Source organism: Tachyglossus aculeatus, chromosome 1 (genome assembly GCF_015852505.1).
Source record: "Tachyglossus aculeatus isolate mTacAcu1 chromosome 1, mTacAcu1.pri, whole genome shotgun sequence".
NCBI lineage: Eukaryota > Metazoa > Chordata > Mammalia > Monotremata > Tachyglossidae > Tachyglossus > Tachyglossus aculeatus.
The window spans coordinates 2,496,319-2,522,203 of record NC_052066.1 but is presented as its reverse complement, the minus strand read 5'-3'; the positions used below and the strand labels follow the sequence as shown (position 1 = coordinate 2,522,203).

The 25,885-nt window shown below is 45.7% G+C and overlaps 1 protein-coding gene across 1 annotated transcript in view; it reads right to left on the bottom strand.

Annotated features, from left to right (window-relative positions):
- Window positions 1-25,885, bottom strand: part of LOC119925345 (glycerol-3-phosphate dehydrogenase [NAD(+)], cytoplasmic-like) — a 72,857-nt gene that overhangs the window by 11,968 nt on the left and 35,004 nt on the right. Inside the window, exons 5-6 of the mRNA XM_038743437.1 lie at window positions 16,613-16,725; window positions 7,483-7,716 (exon numbers count right to left, since the gene is read on the bottom strand). Coding sequence (XP_038599365.1) covers window positions 7,483-7,716; window positions 16,613-16,725 — 347 coding nt within the window. The remainder of the gene's footprint in view (window positions 1-7,482; window positions 7,717-16,612; window positions 16,726-25,885) is intronic.

The window sequence follows — 25,885 nt, the reverse complement described above, 5'->3', positions numbered from 1 at the left end:
AGCGCTTAGTACAGTGCTCTGCACACAGTAAGGGCCCAATACAATTGAACGAAGGATTGAAAAAGAGGAAATCTGGAGGTCTGTATTTCCCAAGCGCTTAGTACAGCGCTCTGCACACAGTGAGCGCCTGGTAACTACAATTGAACGAAGGATTGAAAAAGAGGAAATCTGGAGGCCTGTACGTCCCAAGCGCTTAGTACAGTGCTCTGCACACAGTAAGCGCCCAATACAATTGAACGAAGGAATGAAAAAGAGGAAATCTGGAGGCCTGTACGTCCCAAGCGCTTAGTACAGTGCTCTGCACACAGTAATCACCCGATAAATACGATTGAACGAAGGAATGAAAAAGAGGACTTCGGGAGGCCTGTGCTTCCCAAGCGCTTAGTACAGTGCTCTGCACACAGTAAGTGCCCGATAAATACGATTGAACGAAGGAAGGAAAAAGAGGACATCTGGAGGCCTGTACTTCCCAAGCGCTCAGTACAGTGCTCTGCACACAGTAAGCACCCAATACAATTGAACGAATGAATGAAAAAGAGGAAATCTGGAGGCTGGTACTTCCCGAGCGCTTAGTACAGTGCTCTGCACACAGTAAGCGCCCGATACAATTGAACGAATGAATGAAAAAGAGGAAATCTGGAGGGCTGTACTTCCCAAGCGCTTAGTACAGTGCTCTGTACACAGTAAGCGCCCAATACAATTGAACGAAGGAATGAAAAAGAGGACATCTGGAGGCCTGTACGTCCCAAGTGCTTAGTACAGTGCTCTGCACACAGTAAGCGCCCAATACAATTGAATGAATGAATGAAAAAGAGGAAATCTGGAGGCCTGTACGTCCCGAGCGCTTAGTACAGTGCTCTGCACACAGTAAGCGCCCGATACAATTGAACGAAGGAATGAAAAAGAGGAAATCTGGAGGTCTGTGCTTCCCAAGCGCTTAGTACAGTGCTCTGCACACAGTAAGCGCCCAATACAATTGAACGAAGGAATGAAAAAGAGGAAATCTGGAGGTCTGTGCTTCCCAAGCGCTTAGTACAGTGCTCTGCACACAGTAAGCGCCCAATACAATTGAACGAAGGAATGAAAAAGAGGAAATCTGGAGGCCTGTACTTCCCAAGCGCTTAGTACAGTGCTCTGCACACAGTAAGCGCCCGATAAATAGGATTGAACAAAGGAATGAAAAAGAGGAAATATGGAGGCCTGTACGTCCCAAGCGCTTAGTCCAGCGCTCTGTACACAGTAAGCGCCCGATAAATACGATTGAGCGAAGGAATGAAAAAGAGGAAATCTGGAGGCCTGTACTTCCCAAGCGCTTAGTACAGTGCTCTGCACACAGTAATCACCCGATACAATTGAACGAATGAATGAAAAAGAGGAAATCTGGAGGGCTGTGCTTCCCAAGCGCTTAGTACAGTGCTCTGCACACAGTAAGCCCCTGATAAATATGATTGAACAAAGGAATGAAAAGAGGAAATCTGGAGGCCTGTACTTCCCGAGCGCTTAGTACAGTGCTCTGCACACAGTGAGCGCCTGGTAACTACAATTGAACGAAGGATTGAAAAAGAGGAAATCTGGAGGCCTGTACTTCCCGAGCGCTTAGTACAGTGCTCTGCACACAGTAAGCGCCCGATAAATACCATTGAACGAAGGAATGAAAAAGAGGAAATCTGGAGGCCTGTACTTCCCGAGCGCTTAGTACAGTGCTCTGCACACAGAAAGCGCCCAATAAATACGATTGAACGAAGGAATGAAAAAGAGGAAATCTGGAGGCCTGTACGTCCCAAGCGCTTAGTACAGTGCTCTGCACACAGTAATCACCTGATACAATTGAACGAATGAATGAAAAAGAGGAAATCTGGAGGCCTGTACTTCCCAAGCGCTTACTACAGTGCTCTGCACACAGTAATCACCCAATACAATTGAACGAATGAATGAAAAAGAGGAAATCTGGAGGCCTGTATTTCCCAAACGCTTAGTACAGTGCTCTGCACACAGTAATCACCCGATACAATTGAACGAATGAATGAAAAAGAGGACATCTGGAGGCCTGTGCTTCCCGAGCGCTCAGTACAGTGCTCTGCACACAGTAAGCCCCTGATAAATACGATTGAACAAAGGAATGAAAAAGAGGAAATCTGGAGGCCTGTGCTGCCCAAGTGCTTAGTACAGTGCTCTGCACACAGTAAGCGCCCAATACAATTGAACGAAGGAATGAAAAAGAGGACATCTGGAGGCCTGTACTTCCCGAGCACTTAGTCCAGCGCTCTGTACACAGTAAGCGCCCGATAAATACGATTGAGCGAAGGAATGAAAAAGAGGAAATCTGGAGGCCTGTACTTCCCAAGCGCTTAGTACAGTGCTCTGCACACAGTAATCACCCGATACAATTGAACGAATGAATGAAAAAGAGGAAATCTAGAGGTCTGTACTTCCCAAACGCTTAGTACAGTGCTCTGCACACAGTAATCACCCGATACAATTGAACGAAGGAATGAAAAAGAGGAAATCTGGAGGCCTGTGCTTCCCGAGCGCTCAGTACAGTGCTCTGCACACAGTAAGCACCCAATACAATTGAATGAATGAATGAAAAAGAGGAAATCTGGAGGCCTGTGATTCCCAAGCGCTTAGTACAGTGCTCTGCACACAGTAAGCGCCCGATAAATAGGATTGAACAAAGGAATGAAAAAGAGGAAATCTGGAGGCCTGTACGTCCCAAGCGCTTAGTACAGTGCTCTGCACACAGTAAGCGCCCGATAAATAAGATTGAATGAAGGAATGAAAAAGAAGAAATCTGGAGGCCCGTACGTCCCGAGCGCTTAGTACAGTGCTCTGCACACAGTAAGCGCCTGATAAATACGATTGAATGAAGGAATGAAAAAGAGGAAATCTGGAGGCCTGTGCTTCCCAAGCGCTCAGTACAGTGCTCTGCACACCGTAAGCGCTCAATAAATACAACTGAATGAATGAATGGAGGCTGAGCGCTCAATAAATACAATTGAATGAATGAATGGAGGCTGAGCGCTCAATAAATACTATTGAATGAATGAATGGAGGCTGTCAGGGAGGGGTGGGTTTGTGAGCAGAACCGAGAACCACTGGCCTGACCCCGTGGGTATTCATTCATTTCATTCAATCGTATTTATTGAGCGCTTACTGTGTGCAGAGCGCTGTACTAAGTGCTTGAAGAATAATAATATATGTTTGTACGTATTTATTACTCTATTTTATTTGTACATATTTATTCTATTTATTTTATTTTGTTAATGTGTTTGGTTTTGTTGTCCACCTCCCCCTTCTAGCCTTTGAGTCCGGTGTTGGGTAGGGGCCGTCTCTCTATGTTGTCCACTTGGACTTCCCGAGTGCTTAGTACAGTGCTCTGCACGCAGTAAGCGCCCAATAAATACAATTGAACGAATGAATGAAAGAGAGGAAATCTGGAGGCTTGTACTTCCCAAGCGCTTAGTACAGTGCTCTGCCCACAGTAAGCGCCCAATAAATACGATTGAACGAATGAATGTAAAAGAGGAAATCTGGAGGCTTGTACTTCCCAAGCGCTTAGTCCAGTGCTCTGCACACCGTAAGCGCTCAATAAATACGATTGAATGAATGAATGGAGGCTGGCTGGCTCACGGCTGTTGGGGAGGGGGTGCAGCGTGGCTCAGTGGAAAGAGCCCGGGCTTTGGAGTCAGAGGTCATGGGTTCAAATCCCGGCTCCACCAATTAGCTGTGTGACTTTGGGCAAGTCACTTGACTTCTCTGGGCCTCAGTGACCTCATCTGGAAACCGGGGATTAAGACTGTGAGCCCCACGTGGGACAACCCGATCACCTTGTATCCTCCCCAGCGCTTAGAACAGTGCTTTGCACATAGTAAGCGCTTAACAAATACCATCATTTAAGTCACTTCACTTCTCTGGGCCTCAGTTCCCTCATCTGTAAAACGGGGATTAAGACTGTGAGCCCCCCATGGGACAACCTGATCACCTTGTATCCCCCAGCGCTTAGAATAATGCTTGGCACATAGTAAGCGCTTAACAAATACCATCATTATTATTATTCATTCATTCATTCAATCGTATTTATTAAGCGCTTACTGTGTGTAGAGCACTGGACTAAGCGCTTGGGGAGTCCAAGTTGGCAACATAAAGAGACGGTCCCTACCCAACAGTGGGCTCACAGGCTAGAAGACTGTGAATAATAATGTGAAGAATAATGTTATTATTATTCACTGTCTAGAAGGGGGAGATGGACAGCAAATATTTATTCTATTTATTTTATTCTGTTAATATGTTTTGTTTTGTTGTCTGTCTCCCCCTTCTAGCCTGTGAGCCCGCTGTTGGGTCGGGACTGTCTCTATATGTTGCCGACTTGGACTTCCCAAGCGCTTAGTCCAATGCTCTGCACACAGTAAGCGCTCAATAAATATGATTGAATGAATATTTATTCTATTGATTTTATTTTGTTAATATGTTTTGTGTTGTTCTCCGTCTCCCCCTTCTAGCCTGTGAGCCCACTGTTGGGTAGGGACCGTCTCTAGATGTTGCCAACTTGGACTTCCCAAACGCTTAGTCCAGTGGTCTGCACACAGTAAGCGCTCAATAAATATGATTGAATGAAAGAATGAATGAACAAAACCAAACATATTAACAAAATAAAATAAATAGAATAGATATGTACAAGTAAAATAGAGTAATATGTACATGTACATATCAATCAATCAATCAATCAATCGTATTTATTGAACGCTTACTGTGTGCAGAGCACTGGACTAAGCGCTTCGGAAGTCCAAGTTGGCAAAATCTAGAGACGGTCCCTACCCGACAGTGGGCTCACAGTCTAGAAGGGGGAGACAGAGAACAAAACCAAACATACTAACAAAATAAAATAAATAGAATAGATATGTACAAGTAAAATAGAGTAATATGTACATGTACATAATCAATCAATCAATCGTATTTATTGAGCACTTACTGTGTGCAGAGCACTGGACTAAGCGCTTGAGAAGTCCAAGTTGGCAACATCTAGAGACGGTCCCTACCCGACGGCGGGCTCACAGTCTAAGAGGGGGAGATGGAGAACAAAACCAAACATACTAACAAAATAAAATAAATAGAATAGATATCATCAATCATATTTATTGAGTGCTTACTGTGTGCAGAGCACTGGACTAAGCGCTTGGGAAGTCCAAGTTGGCAACATCTAGAGACAGTCCCTACCTGATGGTGGGCTCACAGTCTAAGAGGGGGAGACAGAGAACAAAACCAAACATGCTAACAAAATAAAATAAATAGAATAGATATGTACAAGTAAAATAGAGTAATATGTACATGTACACATCAATCAATCAATCATATTTATTGAGCGCTTACTGTGTGCAGAGCACTGGACTAAGCGCTTGGGAAGTCCAACTTGGCAACGCATAGAGCCGGTCCCGACCCAACAGTGGGCTCACAGTCTAAGAGGGGGAGACGGAGAACAAAACCAAACATACTAACAAAATAAAATAAATAGAATAGATATGTGCAAGTAAAATAGAGTAATATGTACATGTACATATCAATCAATCGTATTTATTGAGCGCTTACTGCGTGCAGAGCACTGGACTAAGCGCTTGGGAAGTCCACATTGGCAACATATAGAGATGGTCCCTACCTAACAGTGGGCTCACAGTCTAGAAGGGGGAGACGGAGAACAAAACCAAACATACTAACAAAATAAAATAAATAGAATAGATATGTACAAGTAAAATAGAGTAGTATGTACATGTACATATCAATCATTCAATCAATCAATCAATCAATCAATCAGTTGTATTTATTGAGCGCTTACTGTGTGCAGAGCACTGTGCTAAGCGCTTGGGAAGTCCAAGTCGGCAACATCTAGAGACGGTCCCTACCCGACAGCGGGCTCACGGTCTAGAAGGGGGAGACAGAGAACAAAACCAAACATGCTAACAAAATAAAATAAATAGAATAGATATGTACAAGTAAAATAGAGTAATATGTACATGTACATATCAATCAATCAATCGTATTTATTGAGCGCTTACTGTGTGCAGAGCACTGGACTAAGCGCTTGGGAAGTCCAAGTTGGCAACATATAGAGACGATCCCTACCCAACAGTGGGCTCACAGTCTAAGAGGGGGAGACGGAGAACAAAACCAAACATACTAACAAAATAAAATAAATAGAATAGATATGTGCAAGTAAAATAAATAGAGTAATATGTACATGTACATATCAATCGTATTTATTGAGCGCTTACTGTGTGCAGAGCACTGGACTAAGTGCTTGGAAAGTCCAAGTTGGCCACATAAAGAGACGGTCCCTACCCAACAGCGGGCTCACAGTCTAAGAGGGTGAGACGGAGAACAAAACCAAACATACTAACAGAATAAAATAAATAGAATGGATATGTACAAGTAAAATAGAGTAATATGTACATGTACATATCAATCAGTCATATTTATTGAGCGCTTACTGTGTGCAGAGCACTGGACTAAGTGCTTGGGAAGTCCAAGTTGGCAACATCTAGAGACAGTCCCGACCCAACAGTGGGCTCACAGTCTAGAAGGGGGAGACAGAGAACAAAACCATGCATACTAACAAAATAAAATAAATAGAATAGATATGTACAAGTAAAATAGAGTAATATGTACATGTACATATCAATCAATCAATCATATTTATTGAGCGCTTACTGTGTGCAGAGCACTGGACTAAGTGCTTGGGAAGTCCAAGTTGGCAACATATAGAGATGATCCCTACCCAACAGTGGGCTCACAGTCTAAGAGGGGGAGATGGAGAACAAAACCAAACATACTAACAAAATAAAATAAATAGAATAGATATGTGCAAGTAAAATAAATAGAGTAATATGTACATGTACATATCAATCAACTGTATTTATTGAGCGCTTACTGTGTGCAGCGCACTGGACTAAGTGCTTGGGAAGTCCAAGTTGGCCACATAAAGAGACGGTCCCTACCCAACAGCGGGCTCACAGTCTAAGAGGGTGAGATGGAGAACAAAACCAAACATACTAACAGAATAAAATAAATAGAATGGATATGTACAAGTAAAATAGAGTAATATGTACATGTACATATCAATCAATCAATCATATTTATTGAGCGCTTACTGTGTGCAGAGCACTGGACTAAGCGCTTGGGAAGTACAAGTTGGCAACATCTAGAGACAGTCCCGACCCAACAGCGGGCTCACAGGGTAGAAGGGGGAGACAGAGAACAAAACCAAAGATACTAACAGAATAAAATAAACAGAATGGATAGGTACAAGTAAAATAAATAAATAAATAAATAAATAAATAAATATGTACAAACATAGATACATATATCCAGGTGCTGTGGGGAAGGGAAGGAGGTAAGATGGGGGGATGGAGAGGGGGAGGAGGGGGAGAGGAAGGAAGGGGCTCAGTGTGGGAAGGCCTCCTGGAGGAGGTGAGCTCGCGGTAGGGCCCTCACCTTTCCCGAGCGCACGAAGGCCTCGGCCACGCGGCGGTTGCGGCCGCCGTGGCACGTGGCGATGAGGTCGGCCACCCCGCAGCTCTCCAGGAAGGTGGCGGTGGCCACGGGCTGGCGGCAGAAGAGCCTGGCGAAGGCCACCATCTCCATGAGGCCCAGCCGGATGACCGCGGCCTTGGTGTTGTCGCCGAAGCCCAGCCCGTCGCAGAATCCGGCCCCCACCGCCACGATGTTCTGCGCCCGGGAAGACGGGGAAAACCGCCCTGAGGCCCCTCTCCACCGCCCTCACCCCCACTTCGGCCCGTGTAATAATAATAATAATAATAATAACAACAACAATAATAATGATAACAACAACAATAATCATAATAATAATAATATTGGCATTTGTTAAGCACTTACTATGTGCAAAGCACTGTTCTAATCAATCAATCAATCAATCGCATTTATTGAGCGCTTACTATGTGCAGAGCACTGGACTAAGCGCTTGGGAAGTCCAAGTTGGCAACCTAGAGAGACGGTCCCTACCCAACAGTGGGCTCGCTGGGGGATACAAAGTGATCAGGTTGTCCCATGTGGGGTTCACGGTCTCAGTCCCCATTTTCCAGATGAGGGAACTGAGGCTCAGAGAAGTGAAGTGACTGGCCCCAGGTCACCCAGCAGGCATGGGGCGGAGCCGGGATTCGAACCCGTGACCTATGACTCCAAAGCCCGGGCTCTTTCCACTGAGCCACGCTGCTTCGTCGTGGCATTTGTTAAGCGCTTACTACTACTACTAATAATAATAATGGCATTTATTAAGCGCTTACTATGTGCAAAGCAGTGTTCTAAGCGCTGGGGGGGATACAAAGTGATCAGGTTGTCCCATGTGGGGTTCACAGTCTCAATCCCCATTTTCCAGATGAGGTCACTGAGGCTCAGAGAAGTGAAGTGACTGGCCCAAGGTCACCCAGCAGGCATGGGGCGGAGCCGGGATTCGAACCCATTTCCTCTGACTCCAAAGCCCGGGCTCTTTCCGCTGAGCCACGCTGCTTCATCGTGGCATTTGTTAAGCGCTTACTACTACTACTAATAATAATAATGGCATTTATGAAGCGCTTACTATGTGCAAAGCACTGTTCTAAGCGCTGGGGGGGATACAAAGTGATCAGGTTGTCCCATGTGGGGTTCACAGTCTCAATCCCCATTTTCCAGATGAGGTCACTGAGGCTCAGAGAAGTGAAGTGACTGGCCCAAGGTCACCCAGCAGGCATGGGGCGGAGCCGGGTTTCGAACCCATGACCTCTGACTCCAAAGCCCGGGCTCTTTCCGCTGAGCCACGCTGCTTCTCAAACAGCCACGCTGCTTCTCAAACTATGTGCAAAGCACTGTTCTAAGCGCTGGGGGGGATGCAAGGTGATCAGGTTGGCCCACGGGGGGCTCACAGTCTTCATCCCCATTTGACAGATGAGGGAACTGAGGCGCAGAGAAGTGAAGTGACTTGCCCAAGGTCACACAGCAGACATGTGGCAGAGCCGGGATTCGAACCCATGACCTCTGACTCCCAAGCCCGGGCTTCTGGCCGCTTAGGACTTCCTCTCCCCCTCATCCCCCTCTCCGTCTCCCCCATCTTACCTCCTTCCCTTCCCCACGGCACCTGGATATCAATCGATCAGTCAATCAATCATTCAATCGTATTTATTGAGCGCTTACTGTGTGCAGAGCACTGGACTAAGCGCTTGGGAAGTCCAAGTTGGCAACATGCAGAGACAGTCCCTACCCAACGGTGGGCTTACAGTCTAAAAGGGGGAGACAGGGAACAAAACCAAACATACTAACAAAATAAAATAAATAGAATAGATATGTACAAGTAAAATAAATAAAGAAATGGAGTAATAAATATGTACAAACATATATACTACATCCCCCCATCTTACCTCCTTCCGTTCCCCTCTCAGTCTGGAATAATAATATAATAATAATAATGATAATAATGGCATTTATCAAGCGCTTACTATGTGCAAAGCACTGTTCTAAGCGCTGGAGAGATTACAAGGTGATCAGGTTGTCCCACGGGGGGCTCACAGTCTTCATCCCCATTTTCCAGATGAGGGAACTGAGGCCCAGAGAAGTGAAGTGACTTGCCCAAAGTCACACAGCTGACAAGTGGCGGAGCCGGGATTTGAACCCATGAACCCATGACCTCTGACTCCAAAGCCCGAGCTCTTCCCACTGAGCCATGCTGTTTGTACAGATTTATTACTCTACTTATTATTTATTTATTTTACTTGTCCATATCTATTCTATTTATTTTATTGTGTTAATATGTTTGGTTTTGTTCTCATAAGTCTCCATATGTTGGACTTCCCAAGCGCTTAGTCAAGTGCTCTGCACACAGTAAGCGCTCAATAAATACAACTGATTGATTGATTGACTGCTTGATTGATATGTTTGTACAGATTTATTACTCTATTTATTTATTTATTTATTTATTTATTTGACTTGTACCTATCTATTCTATTTATTTCATTTCGATAGTATGTTTGGTTTTATTCCCCGTCTCCCCCCTCTAGACTGTGAGCCCACTGTTGGGTAGGGACCGTCTCTATATGTTGCCAACTTGGACTTCCCAAGCGCTTAGTCCAGTGCTCTGCACACAGTAAGCGCTCAATAAATACGATTGATTGATTGATTGATTGGTAACCTCCCCGGCGCTTAGAACAGTGCCTTGCACCTAGTAAGCGCTTCATAAATGCCATCATTATACTATTAGGACGGAGAAGCAGCCTGGCTCAGTGGAAAGAGCCCGGGCTTTGGAGTCAGAAGTCATGGGTTCAAATTCCGGCTCCAACAATTGTCAGCTGTGTGACTTTGGGCAAGTCACTTCACTTCCCTGGGCCTCAGTTCCCTCATCTGTCAAATGGGGATGAAGACTGTGAGCCCCCCGGGGGACAACCTGGTCACCTTGTAACCTCCCCAGCGCTTAGAACAGTGCTTTGCACATAGTAAGCGCTTAATAAATGCCATCATTTACTTTGTAACCTCCCCAGCGCTTAGAACAGTGCTTTGCACCTAGTAAGCGCTTAATAAATGCCATCATCTATCTTACTCTATTTATTTACTTTACTTGTACATATCTGTTCTATTTATTTGATTTTGTTAATATGTTTGGTTATGTTCTCTGTCTCCCCCTTCTAGACTGTGAGCCCACTGTTGGGTAGGGACTGTCTATGTTGCCAACTTGGACTTCCCAAGCGCTTAGTACGGGGCTCTGCACACAGTAAGCGCTCAATAAATACAATTGATTGATTGATCGATTTTCTGTGCCTCAGTTCCCTCATCTGTCAAATGGGTATTAAGAGTGTGAGCCCCCCGTGGGACAACCTGATCACCTTGTAACCTCCCCAGCGCTTAGAACAGTGCTTTGCACATAGTAAGCGCTTAATAAACGCCATTATTATTATTATTATTATTAATAATAATAAATGCCATCATTTACTTTGTAACCTCCCCGGCACTTAGAATGGTGCTTTGCACCTAGTAAGTGCTTAATAAATGCCATCATAAATCTGTATATATAATGATAATAATGGCGTTTATTAAGCGCTTACTAGGTGCAAAGCACCATTTATAGCGCCAGGGAGGTCACAAGGTGATCAGGTTGTCCCACGGGGGGCTCTCAGTCTTCATCCCCATTTTACAGATGAGGCAACTGAGCCATAGCGAAGTGACTTCCCGAAAGTCACACAACTGACAATTGGCGGGGTGAGGATCTGAACCCATGACCTCTGACTCCAAAGCCCATGCTCTGTCCACTGAGCCACGCTGCTTCCCCTCTATATCTGTAAATATCTAAATATATCTGTAATTTATTGTTTTATCTATTTGTATCAACATCTGTCTCCCCCCTCTAGACTGTGAGCCGCTGTCGGGTAGGGACCGTCTCTATATGTTGCCAACTTGGGCTTCCCAAACGCTTAGTCCAGTGCTCTGCACACAGTAAGCGCTCAATAAATACGATTGAATGAATGAATGACCTCCCCAGCGCTTAGAACAGGGCTTTGCACCTAGTAAGCGCTTAATAAATGCCATCATCTATCTGTATATATAATAATAATGATGACATTTATTAAGCGCTTACTAGGTGCAAAGCCCTGTTCTAAGCGCTGGGGAGGATACAAGGTGATCAGGTTGTCCCACGGGGGGCTCACAGTCTTCATCCCCATTTTACAGATGAGGTCACTGAGGCACAGAGAAGTTAAGTGACTTGCCCAAAGTCACACAGCTATATGTTGCCAACTTGTACTTCCCAAGCGCTTAGTCCAGTGCTCTGCACACAGTAAGCGCTCAATAAATACGATGGAATGAATGAATGAATGAACCTCCCCAGCGCTTAGAACAGTGCTTTGCACATAGTAAGCACTTTATAAAGGCTGTCGTCTATCTGTATATATCTGTAATTTATTGTTTTATCTATTTGTATCAATGTCTGTCTTCCCCTCTAGCCTGTGAGCCCGCTGTTGGGTAGGGACCGTCTCTAGATGTTTCCAACTTGGGCTTCCCAAGCGCTTAGTACAGTGCTCCGCACACAGTAAGCGCTCAGTAAATACGATTGAATGAAAGAATGAATGAATCATTATTATTATTATTATTACTAGGACGGCGAAGCAGCGTGGCTCAGTGCAAAGAGCCCGGGCTTTGGAGTCAGAGGTCATGGGTTCAAATTCCGGCTCTGCCAACTGTCAGCTGTATGACTTTGGGCAGGTCACTTCACTTCTCCATGCCTCAGTGACCTCATCTGGAAAATGGGGACTAAAACTGTGAGCCCCCCGTGGGACAACCTGATCATCTTAATCATCATCATCATCATAATTATTAATTATTAATTAATTGTTTATTATTAATAGTTGATTACTATAATAATAGCATTTATTAAGCGCTTGCTATGTGCAAATAATAATAATAATAATAATAATAATAATAATGGTATTTGTTAAGCACTTACTGTGTGCAAAGCACTGGGGAAGTTACAAGGTGATCAGGTTGTCCCACGGGGGGCTCACAGTCTTAATCCCCATTTTCCAGATGAGGGAACTGAGGCCCAGAGAAGTGAAGTGACTTGCCCAAAGTCACACAGCTTCCCCAGTGCTTAGAACAGTGCTTGGCACATAGTAAGCACTTAACAAATGCCATCATTATTACTATAGTAGGTGCTTAACTTCTCTGGGCCTCAGTTATTTCATCTGGAGTCAGAGGTCATGGGTTCAAATCCCGACTACACCACTTGTCAGCTGTGTGACTTTGGGCAAGTCACTTCACTTCTCTGGGCCTCAGTTCCCTCATCTGGAAAATGGGGATTAAGACGGTGAGCCCCACGTGGGACAACCTGATCACCTTGTATCCCCCTCAGTGCTTAGAACGGTGCTTTGCACATAGTAAGCGCTTAATAAATGCCATCATTATTAATTATTGGACCTATGGTCTAATCCCAGCTCTGCCACGCGTCTGCTGGAAGGCCCGTGGGACAACCTGATCACCTTGTAACCTCCCCAGCGCTTAGAGCAGTGCTTTGCACATAGTAAGCGTTTAGCAAATGCTATTATTATTATTATTATTATTATTATTATTATTATTATTAGACAGTGCTTGGCACATAGAGAAGCAGCGTGGCTCAGTGGAAAGATCCCGGGCTTTGGGGTCAGAGGTCGTGGGTTCAAATCCCAACTCCGCCACTTGTCCGCTGTGTGACTTTGGGCAACTCACTTCACTTCTCTGGGCCTCAGTTCCCTCAGCTGTCAAATGGGGATGAAGACTGTGAGCCCCCCGGGGGACAACATGATCACCTTGTATCCCCCCCAGCGCTTAGAACAGTGCTTCGCACATAGTAAGCGCTTAACAAATGCCATCACTATTATTATCATAGTAGGCGCTTAACTTCTCTTTGCTCCAGTTACCTCATCTGTAAAATGGTGATTAAGACAGTGAGCCCCCCGTGGGACAACCTGATCACCCTGAATCCCCCCCAGCGCTTAGAACAGTGCTTCGCACGTAGTAAGCGCTTAACAAATGCCATCACTATTATTATCACAGTAGGCGCTTAACTTCTCTGGGCCTCAGTTCCCTCATCTGTAAAATGGGGATGAAAACTGTGAGCCCCCCCGGGGGACAACCTGATCACCTTGGAACCTCCCCTGTGTTTAGAACAGTGCTTTGCAGAGAGTAAGCGCTTAACAAATACCATCACTATTATTATCACAGTAGGCGCTTAACTTCTCTGGGCCTCAGTTCCCTCATCTGTAAAATGGGGATGAAAACTGTGAGCCCCCCCGGGGGACAACCTGATCACCTTGGAACCTCCCCTGTGTTTAGAACAGTGCTTTGCAGAGAGTAAGCGCTTAACAAATACCATTATTATTATTACTATTATATTACTATTATTATTACTACTACTACTACTACTACTATTATTATTACTACTACTACTACTACTACTACTACTATTATTACTATGATTACTACTACTACTACTATTATTACTATTATTATTACTACTACTACTACTACTACTATTATTATTATTATTATTATTATTATTATTATCATTATTATTATTATTATTATCCCCCCAGACCTCAGAGCCTCTTGGGCTCTCCTCTCCTTCCAAGGCCGGGCAGAACAACGTGAGCTTTGGTGGGTCAGCGGGCCTGGGGACGGAGGGGTCAGCAGCAAGTGAAGACCACCAGCCGCCCCCACCCCCAGATCCCACCCCCAGTTCCCTCATCTGGAAAATGGGGATTCATTCATTCATTCATTCATTCAATCCATCGTACTTACTGAGCGCTTACTGTGTGCAGAGCACTGGACTAAGCGCTTGGGAAGTCCAAGTCGGCAACATCTAGAGACGGTCCCTACCCAACAGCGGGCTCACAGTGAAGACTGTGAGCCCCCCGTGGGGCAATCAATCAATCAATCAATCAATCAATCGGATTTATTGAGCGCTTACTGTGTGCACAGCACTGTACTAAGCGCTTGGGACGTCCAAGTTGGCAACATATAGAGACGGTCCCTACCCAACAGTGGGCTCAGAGTCTAGAAGACAACCTGAGGACAACCTGAACACCAGTGCTTAGAACAGTGCTTTGCACATAGTAAGCGCTTAGCATGGCTCAGTGGAAAGAGCCCGGGCTTTGGAGTCCGAGGTCAGGGGTTCAAATCCCGGCTCTGCCAATTGTCAGCTGGGTGAACTTCACTTCTCCGGGCCTCAGTTCCCTCATCTGTAAAATGGGGATGAAGACTGTGAGCCCCCGTGGGACAACCTGATCACCTTGTAGCCTCCCCAGCGCTTAGAACAGTGCTTTGCACATAGTGAGCGCTTAGCATGGCTCAGTGGAAAGAGCCCGGGTTTCGAGTCAGAGGTCAGGGGTTCAAATCCCGGCTCCGCCAATTGTCAGCTGGGTGAACTTCACTTCTCTGGGCCTCAGTGACCTCATCTGGAAAATGGGGATGAAGACTGTGAGCCCCCCATGGGACAACCCGATCACCTTATAGCCTCCCCAGTGCTTAGAACAGTGCTTTGCACATAGTAAGCAATTAATAAATGCCATTATTAATTAATCAATGCCATCATTTGCCATAGAACAGTGCTTTGCACATAGTAAGCGCTTAATAAATGCCATTATTAATTAATAAATGCCATCATTATTATTATTATTATCCCCTCTTACCTTTTGCACATAGTAACCGCTTAATAAACGCCATCATTAATTAATAAATGCCATTATTAATTAATAAATGCTATTATTATTATTATTATTATCCCCTCAACTTTTGCACATAGCAAGCGCTTAATAAATGCCATCACTAATTAATACATGCCATCATTAATTAATAAATGCCACTATCATTATTATTATCCCCTCTTACCTTTTGCACATAGGAAGCGCTTAATAAATGCCATCATTAATTAATAAATGCCATTATTAATTAATAAATGCCATTATTAATTAATAAATGCCATTATTATCCCCTCTTACCTTTTGCACATAGTAAGCGCTCAATAAATGCCATCATTAATTAATAAATGCCATTATTAATTAATAAATGCCATTACTATTATCCCCTCATACCTTTTGCACATAGTAAGCGCTTAATAAATGCCATCATTAATTAATAAATACCATTATTATTATTATCCCCTCTTACCTTTTGCACACAGTAAGTGCTTAATAAACGCCATCATTAATAAATGCCATTATTGATTAATAAATGCCATTATTATTATTATTATTATCCCCTCTTACCTTTTGCACATAGTAAGCGCTTAATAAATGCCATCATTAATTAATAAATGCCATTATTAATTAAATGTCATTATTATTATGATCCCCATTTACCTTTTGCACATAGTAAGTGCTTAATAAATGCCATCATCAATTAATAAATGCCATTATTAATTAATAAATGCCATCATTATTATCCCCTCTTACCTTTTGCACATAGTAAGCGCTTAATAAACGCCGTCATTAATTAATAAATGCCATTATTAATTAATAAATACCATTATTATTATCCCCTCTTATCTTTTGCACATAGTAAGCACTTAATAAATGCCACCATTAATTAATGAATGCCATTATTAATTAATAAATGCCATTATTATTATCCCTTCTTACCATCTGCACATAGTAAGCGCTTAATAAACGCCATCATTAATTAATAAATGCCATTATTAATTAATAAATGCCATTATCATTATTATTATCCCCTCTTACCTTTTGCACATAGTAAGCGCTTAATAAAGGCCATCATTAATTAGTAAATGCCATCATTAATTAATAAATGCCATTATTATTATCCCCTCTTACCTTTTGCACAGAGTAAGCGCTTAATAAATGCCATCATTAATTAATAAATGCCATTATTAATTAATAAATGCCATTATTATTATCCCCTCTTACCTTTTGCACAGAGTAAGCACTTAATAAATGCCATCATTAATTAATAAATGCCATTATTACTTAATAAATGCCATTATTATTATCCCCTCTTACCTTTTGCACATAGTGAGCACTTAATAAATGCCATCATTAATTAATAAATGCCATTATTATTATTATTTATTATTATTATTATTATTATCATCCCCTCTTACCTTCAGGGCTCCGCAGATCTCCACCGTGTCACAGTCGTCCACCACAGTGACCCGGAAATTGGGCGTCTGGAAGAGTTCCTTGTAGATCTGCCCGTGTTCTGGGTTCTTGCAGCCTGGAGGGGCGGGATGGGGGGCTTTGGGGTCCCAGCCTCACCCCAACACATCCCCCTTCCCCTCTAGACTGAGCTCCTCTACGGGCGCTCAGTACAGTGCTCTGCACACAGGGAGGGAGGATGGGGGGCTTTGGGGTCCCAGCCTCACCCCAACAGATCCCCCTTCCCCTCTAGACTGAGCTCCTCTAGACCGCCAGCTCCTTGTAGGCCGCGAATGCGCCCGCCTGTTGCTGTGTTGTCCTCTCCTGGGCGCTCAGTACAGTGCTCTGCACACAGGGAGGGAGGATGGGGGGCTTTGGGGTCCCAGCCTCACCCCAACAGATCCCCCTTCCCCTCTAGACTGTGAGCTCCTCTAGACCGCCAACTCCTTGTAGGCCGCGAATGCGCCCGCTTGTTGCTGTGTTGTCCTCTCCTGAGCGCTCAGTACAGTGCTCTGCACACAGGGAGGGAGGATGGGGGGCTTTGGGGTCCCAGCCTCACCCCAACAGATCCCCCTTCCCCTCTAGACTGAGCTCCCCTAGACCGTCAGCTCCTTGTAGGCCGTGAATGCGCCCGCCTGTTGCTGTGTTGTCCTCTCCTGAGCGCTCAGTACAGTGCTCTGCACACAGGGAGGCAGGATGGGGGGCTTTGGGGTCCCAGCCTCACCCCAACAGATCCCCCTTCCCCTCTAGACTGAGCTCCCCTAGACCGTCAGCTCCTTGTAGGCCGCGAATGCGCCCGCCTGTTGCTGTTTTGTCCTCTCCTGGGCGCTCAGTACAGTGCTCTGCACACAGGGAGGCAGGATGGGGGGCTTTGGGGTCCCAGCCTCACCCCAACAGATCCCCCTTCCCCTCTAGACTGAGCTCCCCTAGACCGCCAGCTCCTTGTAGGCCGCGAATGCGCCCGCCTGTTGCTGTGTTGTCCTCTCCTGGGCGCTCAGTACAGTGCTCTGCACACAGGGAGGGAGGATGGGGGGCTTTGGGGTCCCAGCCTCACCCCAACAGATCCCCCTTCCCCTCTAGACTGAGCTCCCCTAGACCGTCAGCTCCTTGTAGGCCGCGAATGCGCCCGCCTGTTGCTGTTTTGTCCTCTCCTGGGCGCTCAGTACAGTGCTCTGCACACAGGGAGGGAGGATGGGGGGCTTTGGGGTCCCAGCCTCACCCCAACAGATCCCCCTTCCCCTCTAGACTGAGCTCCCCTAGACCGTCAGCTCCTTGTAGGCCGCGAATGCGCCTGCCTGTTGCTGTGTTGTCCTCTCCTGGGCGCTCAGTACAGTGCTCTGCACACAGGGAGGCAGGATGGGGGGCTTTGGGGTCCCAGCCTCACCCCAACAGATCCCCCTTCCCCTCTAGACTGAGCTCCCCTAGACCGTCAGCTCCTTGTAGGCCGCGAATGCGCCTGCCTGTTGCTGTTTTGTCCTCTCCTGGGCGCTCAGTACAGTGCTCTGCACACAGGGAGGCAGGATGGGGGGCTTTGGGGTCCCAGCCTCACCCCAACAGATCCCCCTTCCCCTCTAGACTGAGCTCCCCTAGACCGTCAGCTCCTTGTAGGCCGCGAAAGCGCCCGCCTGTTGCTGTTTTGTCCTCTCCTGGGCGCTCAGTACAGTGCTCTGCACACAGGGAGGGAGGATGGGGGGCTTTGGGGTCCCAGCCTCACCCCAACAGATCCCTCTTCCCCTCTAGACTGAGCTCCCCTAGACCGTCAGCTCCTTGTAGGCCGCGAATGCGTCCTCCTGTTGCTGTGTTGTCCTCTCCTGGGCGCTCAGTACAGTGCTCTGCACACAGGGAGGGAGGATGGGGGGCTTTGGGGTCCCAGCCTCACCCCAACAGATCCCCCTTCCCCTCTAGACTGAGCTCCCCTAGACCGTCAGCTCCTTGTAGGCCGCGAATGCGTCCTCCTGTTGCTGTATTGTCCTCTCCCGGGCGCTCAGTACAGTGCTCTGCACACAGGGAGGCAGGATGGGGGGCTTTGGGGTCCCAGCCTCACCCCAACAGATCCCCCTTCCCCTCTAGACGGTGAGCTCCCCTAGATCGTCAGCTCCTTGTAGGCCGCGAATGCGCCTGCCTGTATATATGTGTATATGTTTGTACATATTTATTTCTATATTTATTTATTTCCACATTCATTTATTTATTTATTTATTTATTTGTTTATTTTACTTATGCCTATCTATTCTATTTATTTTATTTTGTTAGTATGTTTGGTTTTGTTCTCTGTCTCCCCCTTTTAGACTGTGAGCCCGCTGTTGGGCAGGGACCGTCTCTAGATGTTGCCAACTTGGACTTCCCAAGCGCTTAGTACAGTGTTCTGCGCACAGTAAGCACTCAATAATAATAATAACAATACTGATGGCATTTATTAAGCGCTTACTATGTGCAAAGCACTGTTCTAAGCGCTGGGGAGGTTACAAGGTTGTCCCACGGGGGGCTCCCAGTCTTCATCCCCATTTTACAGATGAGGCAACTGAGGCACAGAGAAGTGAAGTGACTTGCCCAATAAATACAATTGATTGATTGTTATTGTGTTCCCCTCTCCCAAGCACTCAGTACAGTGCTTTGCACACAGGGAGGCAGGATGGGGGATGTATATATGTATTTTTATTTTATTTGTACATGGTTATTCTATTTATTTTATTTTGTTAATATGTTTGGTTTTGTTGTCTGTCTCCCCCTTCTAGACTGTGAGCCCATTGTCGGGTAGGGACCATCTCTAGATGTTGCCAACTTGGACTTCCCAAGCGCTTAGTACAGTGCTCTGCACACAGTAAGCGCTCAATAAATACGATGGATTGATTGATTGTTGTTGTGTTGTCCTCTCCCGAGCGCTTAGTACAGCGCTTTGCACACAGGGAGGCAGGATGGGGGATGTATATATGTATTTTTATTTTATTTGTACATGTTTATTCTATTTATTTTATTTTGTGAATATGTTTGGTTTTGTTGTCCGTCTCCCCCTTTTAGACTGTGAGCCCACTGTTGGGTAGGGACTGTCTCTATACGTCGCCAACTTGGACTTCCCAAGCGCTTAGCACAGTGCTCTGCACACAGTAAGCGCTCAATAAATATGATTGATTGATTGATTGTTGTTGTGTTGTCCTCTCCCAAGCGCTTAGTACAGTGCTTTGCACACAGGGAGGCAGGATGGGGGATGTATATATGTGTTTTATAGGTATGTACATACATATGTATGTATGTATACATATATGTATGTATGTAAGAGAAGCAGCGTGGCTCAGTGGAAAGAGCACAGGCTTTGGAGTCAGTGGTCATGGGTTCAAATCCCGGCTCTGCCAATTGTCAGCTGGGTGACCTTGGGCAAGTCACTTCACTTCTCTGGGCCTCAGTTCCCTCATCTGGAAAATGGGGGTTGACTGTGAGCCCCCCCGTGGGACAACCTGATCACCTTGTAACCTCCCCAGCGCTTAGAACAGTGCTATGCACATAGTAAGCGCTTAATAAATGACATCATAATTACTATTTTTATTTTATTTGTACATGTTTATTCTACTTATTTTATTTTGTGAATATGTTTGGCTTTGTTCTCTGTCTCCCCCTTCTAGACCGTGAGCCCGCTGTTGGGGAGGGACCGTCTCTATACGTCCCCAACTTGGGCTTCCCGAGCGCTTAGTCCAGTGCTCTGCACACAGTAAGCGCTCAATAAATACGACTGAATGAATGAACTGAATGAATGGGGGGCTTTGGGGGTCCCAGCCTCACTCCAATAGCCCCCCACACCCCTCTGGACTGAGGACTCCCCGAGACTGTGAGCTCATTGTGGACGGGGAATCTGTCTTTTGTTTATATTGTCTGTCTTTTATTTATTATCTACCTTTTATTTATTTATTAGGATCTATTATCTAAATTCATTTATATTATCTGTATAATATAATGAATGAATGAATGAATTTATATAAATTCATTTATATTATATTATATTTAGAGAATAATAATAATGATAGCATTTATTAAGCGCTTACTATGTGCAAAGCACCGTTCTAAGCGCTGGGGCCGTTACAAGGTGATTCATTCATTCATTCGATCGTATTTATTGAGCGCTTACTGTGTGCAGAGCACTGGACTAAGCGCTTGGGAAGTCCAAATGAGGTTGTCCCCCGGGGGGCTCCCACTCTTCATCCCCATTTTACAGATGAGAGAACTGAGGCCCACAGAAGTGAAGTGACTTGCCCAAAGTCACACAGCTGGCAACTGGCAGAGCCGGGATTTGAACCCATGACCTCGGACTCCAAAGCCCGGGCTTTGGAGCTTCCCTAGAGAAGCAGCGTGGCTCAGTGGAAAGGGCCCGGGATTTGGAGTCAGAGGTCAGGGGTTCGAATCCCGACTCCCCCCCTTGTCAGCTTTGGGCAAGTCACTTCACTTCTCTGGGCCTCAGTTTCCTCATCTGTAAAATGGGGATGAAGACTGTGAGCCCCAAGTGGGACAACCTGATCACCTTCTACCCTCCCCAGCGCTTAGAACAGAACCTTGCACATAGTAAGCGCTTAATAAATGCCATCATTATTATCATTCATTCATTCAATCGTATTTATTGAGCGCTTACTGTGTGCAGAGCAATGAACTATTATTATTATTGTAGTTCTTTATTATGATGTATTATCTATATTTATTTCTATTATCTGTCTTTTATTTATATTTAGAGAAGCAGCGTGGCTCAGTGGAACGAGCCCAGGCTTGGGAGTCAGAGGTCAGGGGTTCAAATCCCGGCTCCGCCACTTGTCAGCTGGGTGACTTTGGGCAAGTCACTTCACTTCTCTGGGCCTCAGTTATCTCATCTGTAAAATGGGGATGAAGACAGTGAGCCCCAAGTGGGACAACCTGATCACCTTCTATCCTCCCCAGCGCTTAGAACAGAACCTTGCACATAGTAAGCGCTTAATAAATGCCATCATTATTATTATTCATTCATTCAATCGTATTTATTGAGCGCTTACTGTGTGCAGAACACTGAACTATTATTATTGTATTTATTATGATTTATTATCTAAATTTATTTATTTCTATTATCTGTCTTTTATTTATATTTGGAGAAGCAGCGTGGCTCAGTGGAACGAGCCCGGGCTTGGGAGTCAGAGGTCATGGGTTCAAATCCCGGCTCCGCCACTTGTCAGCTGGGTGACTTTGGGAAAGTCACGTCACTTCTCTGGGCCTCAGTTTCCTCATCTGTAAAATGGGGATGAAGACTGTAAGCCCCAATTGGGACAACCTGATCACCTTGTAACCTCCCCAGAGCTTAGAACAGAACTTTGCACATAGTAAGTGCTTAAAAAATGCCATCATTATTATTACTATTATTTTATTTATTATGATTTATTATCTAAATGTATTTATTTCTATTATCTGTCTTTTATTTATATTTGGAGAAGCAGCGTGGCTCAGTGGAACGAGCCCGGGCTTGGGAGTCAGAGGTCAGGGGTTCAAATCCCAGCTCCGCCACTTTTCAGCTGGGTGACTTTGGGCAAGTCACTTCACTTCTCTGGGCCTCGGTTACCTCATCTGTAAAATGGGGATGAAGACGGTGAGCCCCAAGTGGGACAACCTGATCACCTTCTAGCCTCCCCAGCGCTTAGAACAGAACCTTGCACATAGTAAGCGCTTAATAAATGCCATCATTATTATTATTCATTCATTCAATCGTATTTATTGAGCGCTTACTGTGTGCAGAGCACTGAACTATTATTATTGTATTTATTATGATTTATTATCTAAATGTATTTATTCCTATTATCTGTCTTTTATTTATATTTAGAGAAGCAGCGTGGCTCAGTGGAACGAGCCCAGGCTTGGGAGTCAGAGGTCAGGGGTTCAAATCCCGGCTCCGTCACTTGTCAGCTGGGTGACTTTGGACAAGTCACTTCACTTCTCTGGGCCTCGGTTACCTCATCTGTAAAATGGGGATGAAGACGGTGAGCCCCAAGTGGGACAACCTGATCACCTTCTATCCTCCCCAGCGCTTAGAACAGAACCTTGCACATAGTAAGCGCTTAATAAATGCCATCATTATTATTATTCATTCATTCATTCAATCGTATTTATTGAGTGCTTACTGTGTGCAGAGCACTCTACTATTATTTTTTTATTATGATTTATTATCTAAATGTATTTATTTCTATTATCTGTCTTTTATTTATATTTGGAGAAGCAGCGTGGCTCAGTGGAACGAGCCCGGGCTTGGGAGTCAGAGGTCAGGGGTTCAAATCCCGGCTCCGCCACTTGTCAGCTGGGTGACTTTGGGCAAGTCACCTCACTTCTCTGGGCCTCAGTTCCCTCATCGAGAAAATGGGGATGAAGACTGTGAGCCCCAAGTGGGACAACCTGATCACCTTGTAACCTCCCCGTGCTTAGAACAGTGCTTTGCACATAGTAAGTGCTTAATAAATGCCATCATTATTTGGAGTCAGTGGTCATGGGTTCAAATTCTGGCTCTGCCAACTGTCAGCTGGGTGACTTTGGGCACGTCACTTGACTTCTCTGTGCCTCAGTTACCTCATCTGTAAAATGGGGGTGAAGACTGGGAGCCCCACGTGGGACAACCTGATCACCTTGTATCTCCCCAGTGCTTAGAACAATGCTTTGCACACAGTAAGCGCTTAACAAATGCCATCATTATTTGGAGTCAGTGGTCATGGGTTCAAATCCCGGCTCCTCCAGTTGTCAGCTGGGTGACTTTGGGCACGTCACGTGACTTCTCTGGGCCTCAGTTCCCTCATCTGTAAAATGGGGGTGAAGACCGTGAGCCCCCCGTGGGACAACCTGATCACCTTGTATCCCCCCCAGTGCTTAGAACAGTGCTTGGCACAGAGTAAGCGCTTCTAGACTGTGAGCCCACTGTTGTACTTCCCAAGTGCTTAGTCCAGTGCTCTGCACACAGTAAGCGCTCAATAAATACGATTGACTGATTGATTGATTAGACTGTGAGCCCGCTGTTGGGTCGGGACCGTCTCTAGATGTTGCCAACTTGGGCTTCCCAAGCGCTTAGTCCAGTGCTTTGCACACAGTAAGCGCTCAATAAATAAGATTGAATGAATGAATGAATGAATGAACGAATGAATGAATGAACCCAGCCCGCCCAGTCTGCTCCTCTCATGCCAACTTTCCCACCATACTTAGTTCTCATCTACCTCACCACCGACCCCTGGTCCAAATCCTGCCTCTGTACTGGACGCCCTCCCTCCTCTAATCCCCCAGACAACAACTCTCCCCCGCTTCGAAGCCTTACTGAAGGCCCATCTCCTCCCAGAGGCCTTCCCAGACTGCGCTCCCTTCTGCGTCGCCCCGACTCGCTCCCTTTCTTCATCCCCCGTCCCAGCCCCACATCGCTTATCTCCACATCCCTCCTTTAATAATAATAATAATAATGATAATGACTTTTATTAAGCGCTTACTATGTGCAAAGCACTGTTCTAAGCGCTGGGGAGGTTACAAGGTGATCAGGTTGTCCCACGGTGGGGGCTCACAGTTTTAATTCCCATTTTAGAGATGAGGGAACTGAGGCCCAGAGAAGTGAAGTGACTTGCCCAAAGTCACACAGCTGACAAGTTGGCAGAGCCGGGATTTGAACCCATGACCTCGGACTCCAAAGCCCGGGCTCTTTCCACTGAGCCACGCTGCTTCAGTTATTTCTTTTAAAGTCTACCTCCCTCCTAGCCTGTCAGCTCGTTGTGGGCAGGAAATACGTCTGTTTATTATATAATAATAATAATAATGATGGCATTATTAAGCACTTACTAGGTGCCAAGCACTGTTCTAAGCGCTGGAGAAGTTTCAAGGTGATCAGGTTGTCCCACGGGGGGCTCACAGTCTTCATCCCCATTTGACAGATGAGGGAACTGAGGCCCAGAGAAGTGAAGTGACTTGCCCAAAGTCACACAGCTGACAATTGGCAGAGCCGGGATTTGAAGTCTACCTCCCTCCTAGACTGTCAGCTCATTGTGGACAGGGAATGTCTGTTTATTGTTCTAATGTAATAATAATAATAATAATAATGGCATTTATTAAGCACTTACTATGCGCAAAGCACTGTTCTAAGCGCTGGGGAGGTTACAAAGTGATCAGGTTGTCCCACAAGGGCGCTCACAATCTTAATCCCCATTTTCCAGACGAGGTCACTGAGGCACAGAGAAGTTAAGTGACTTGCCCAAAGTTACACAGCTGACAATTGGCAGAGAGGTGATCAGGCTGTCCCATGGCGGGGGCTCACAGTCTTCATCCCCATTTTACAGATGAGGTCACTGAGGCACAGAGAAGTGAAGTGACTTGCCCAAAGTCACACAGCCGACAATTGGCAGAGCCGGGATTTGAAGCCTATCTCCCTCCTAGACTGTCAGCTCATTGTGGATCAGGGAATACGTCTGTTTATTGTTCTATTGTAATAATAATAATAATAATGGCATTTATTAAGCACTTACTATGTGCAAAGCACCGTTCTAAGCGCCGGGGAGGGTACAAGGTCGTCAGATTGTCCCACGGGGGGCTCACAGTCTTCATCCCCATTTTACAGATGAGGTCACTGAGGCCCAGAGAAGTGAAGTGACTTGCCCAAAGTCACACAGCTGACAGTTGGCGGAGCCGGGATTTGAACCCATGACCTCTGACTACAAAGCCCGGGCTCTTTCCACTAAGCCACGCTGCTTCCCTCTCAAGCAGCTTAGTACTCTTGTACCTGTACTCTCTCAAGCGCTTAGTACAGTGCTCTGCACACAGTAAGCGCTCAATAAATACAACTGACTGACTCCAACAATAATAATGAGAATAATTATGGCATTTATTAAGCGCTCACTATGTGCAGAGCACTGTTCTAAGCGCTGGGGAGGTTACAAGGTGATCAGGTTGTCCCATGGGGGGCTCACAGTCTTCATTCCCATTTTCCAGATGAGGGAACTGAGGCCCAGAGAAGTGAAGTGACTTGCCCAAAGTCACACAGCTGACAAGTGGCGGAGTCGGGATTTGAACCCATGACCTCTGACTCCAAAGCCCGGGCTCTTTCCACTGAGCCACGGGTGGGCACAGGGGGCTGGGATGCCCATCTCCTCCCTTGGCCAACCCGTGCAGTATTGGGACCGTCTGACCTGACTACAGAGAAGCAGCGTGGCTCAGTGGAAAGAGCCTGGGCTTTGGGTCACAGGGCGTGGGTTCAAATCCTGCTCTGCCCATTTGACTTTGGGCAA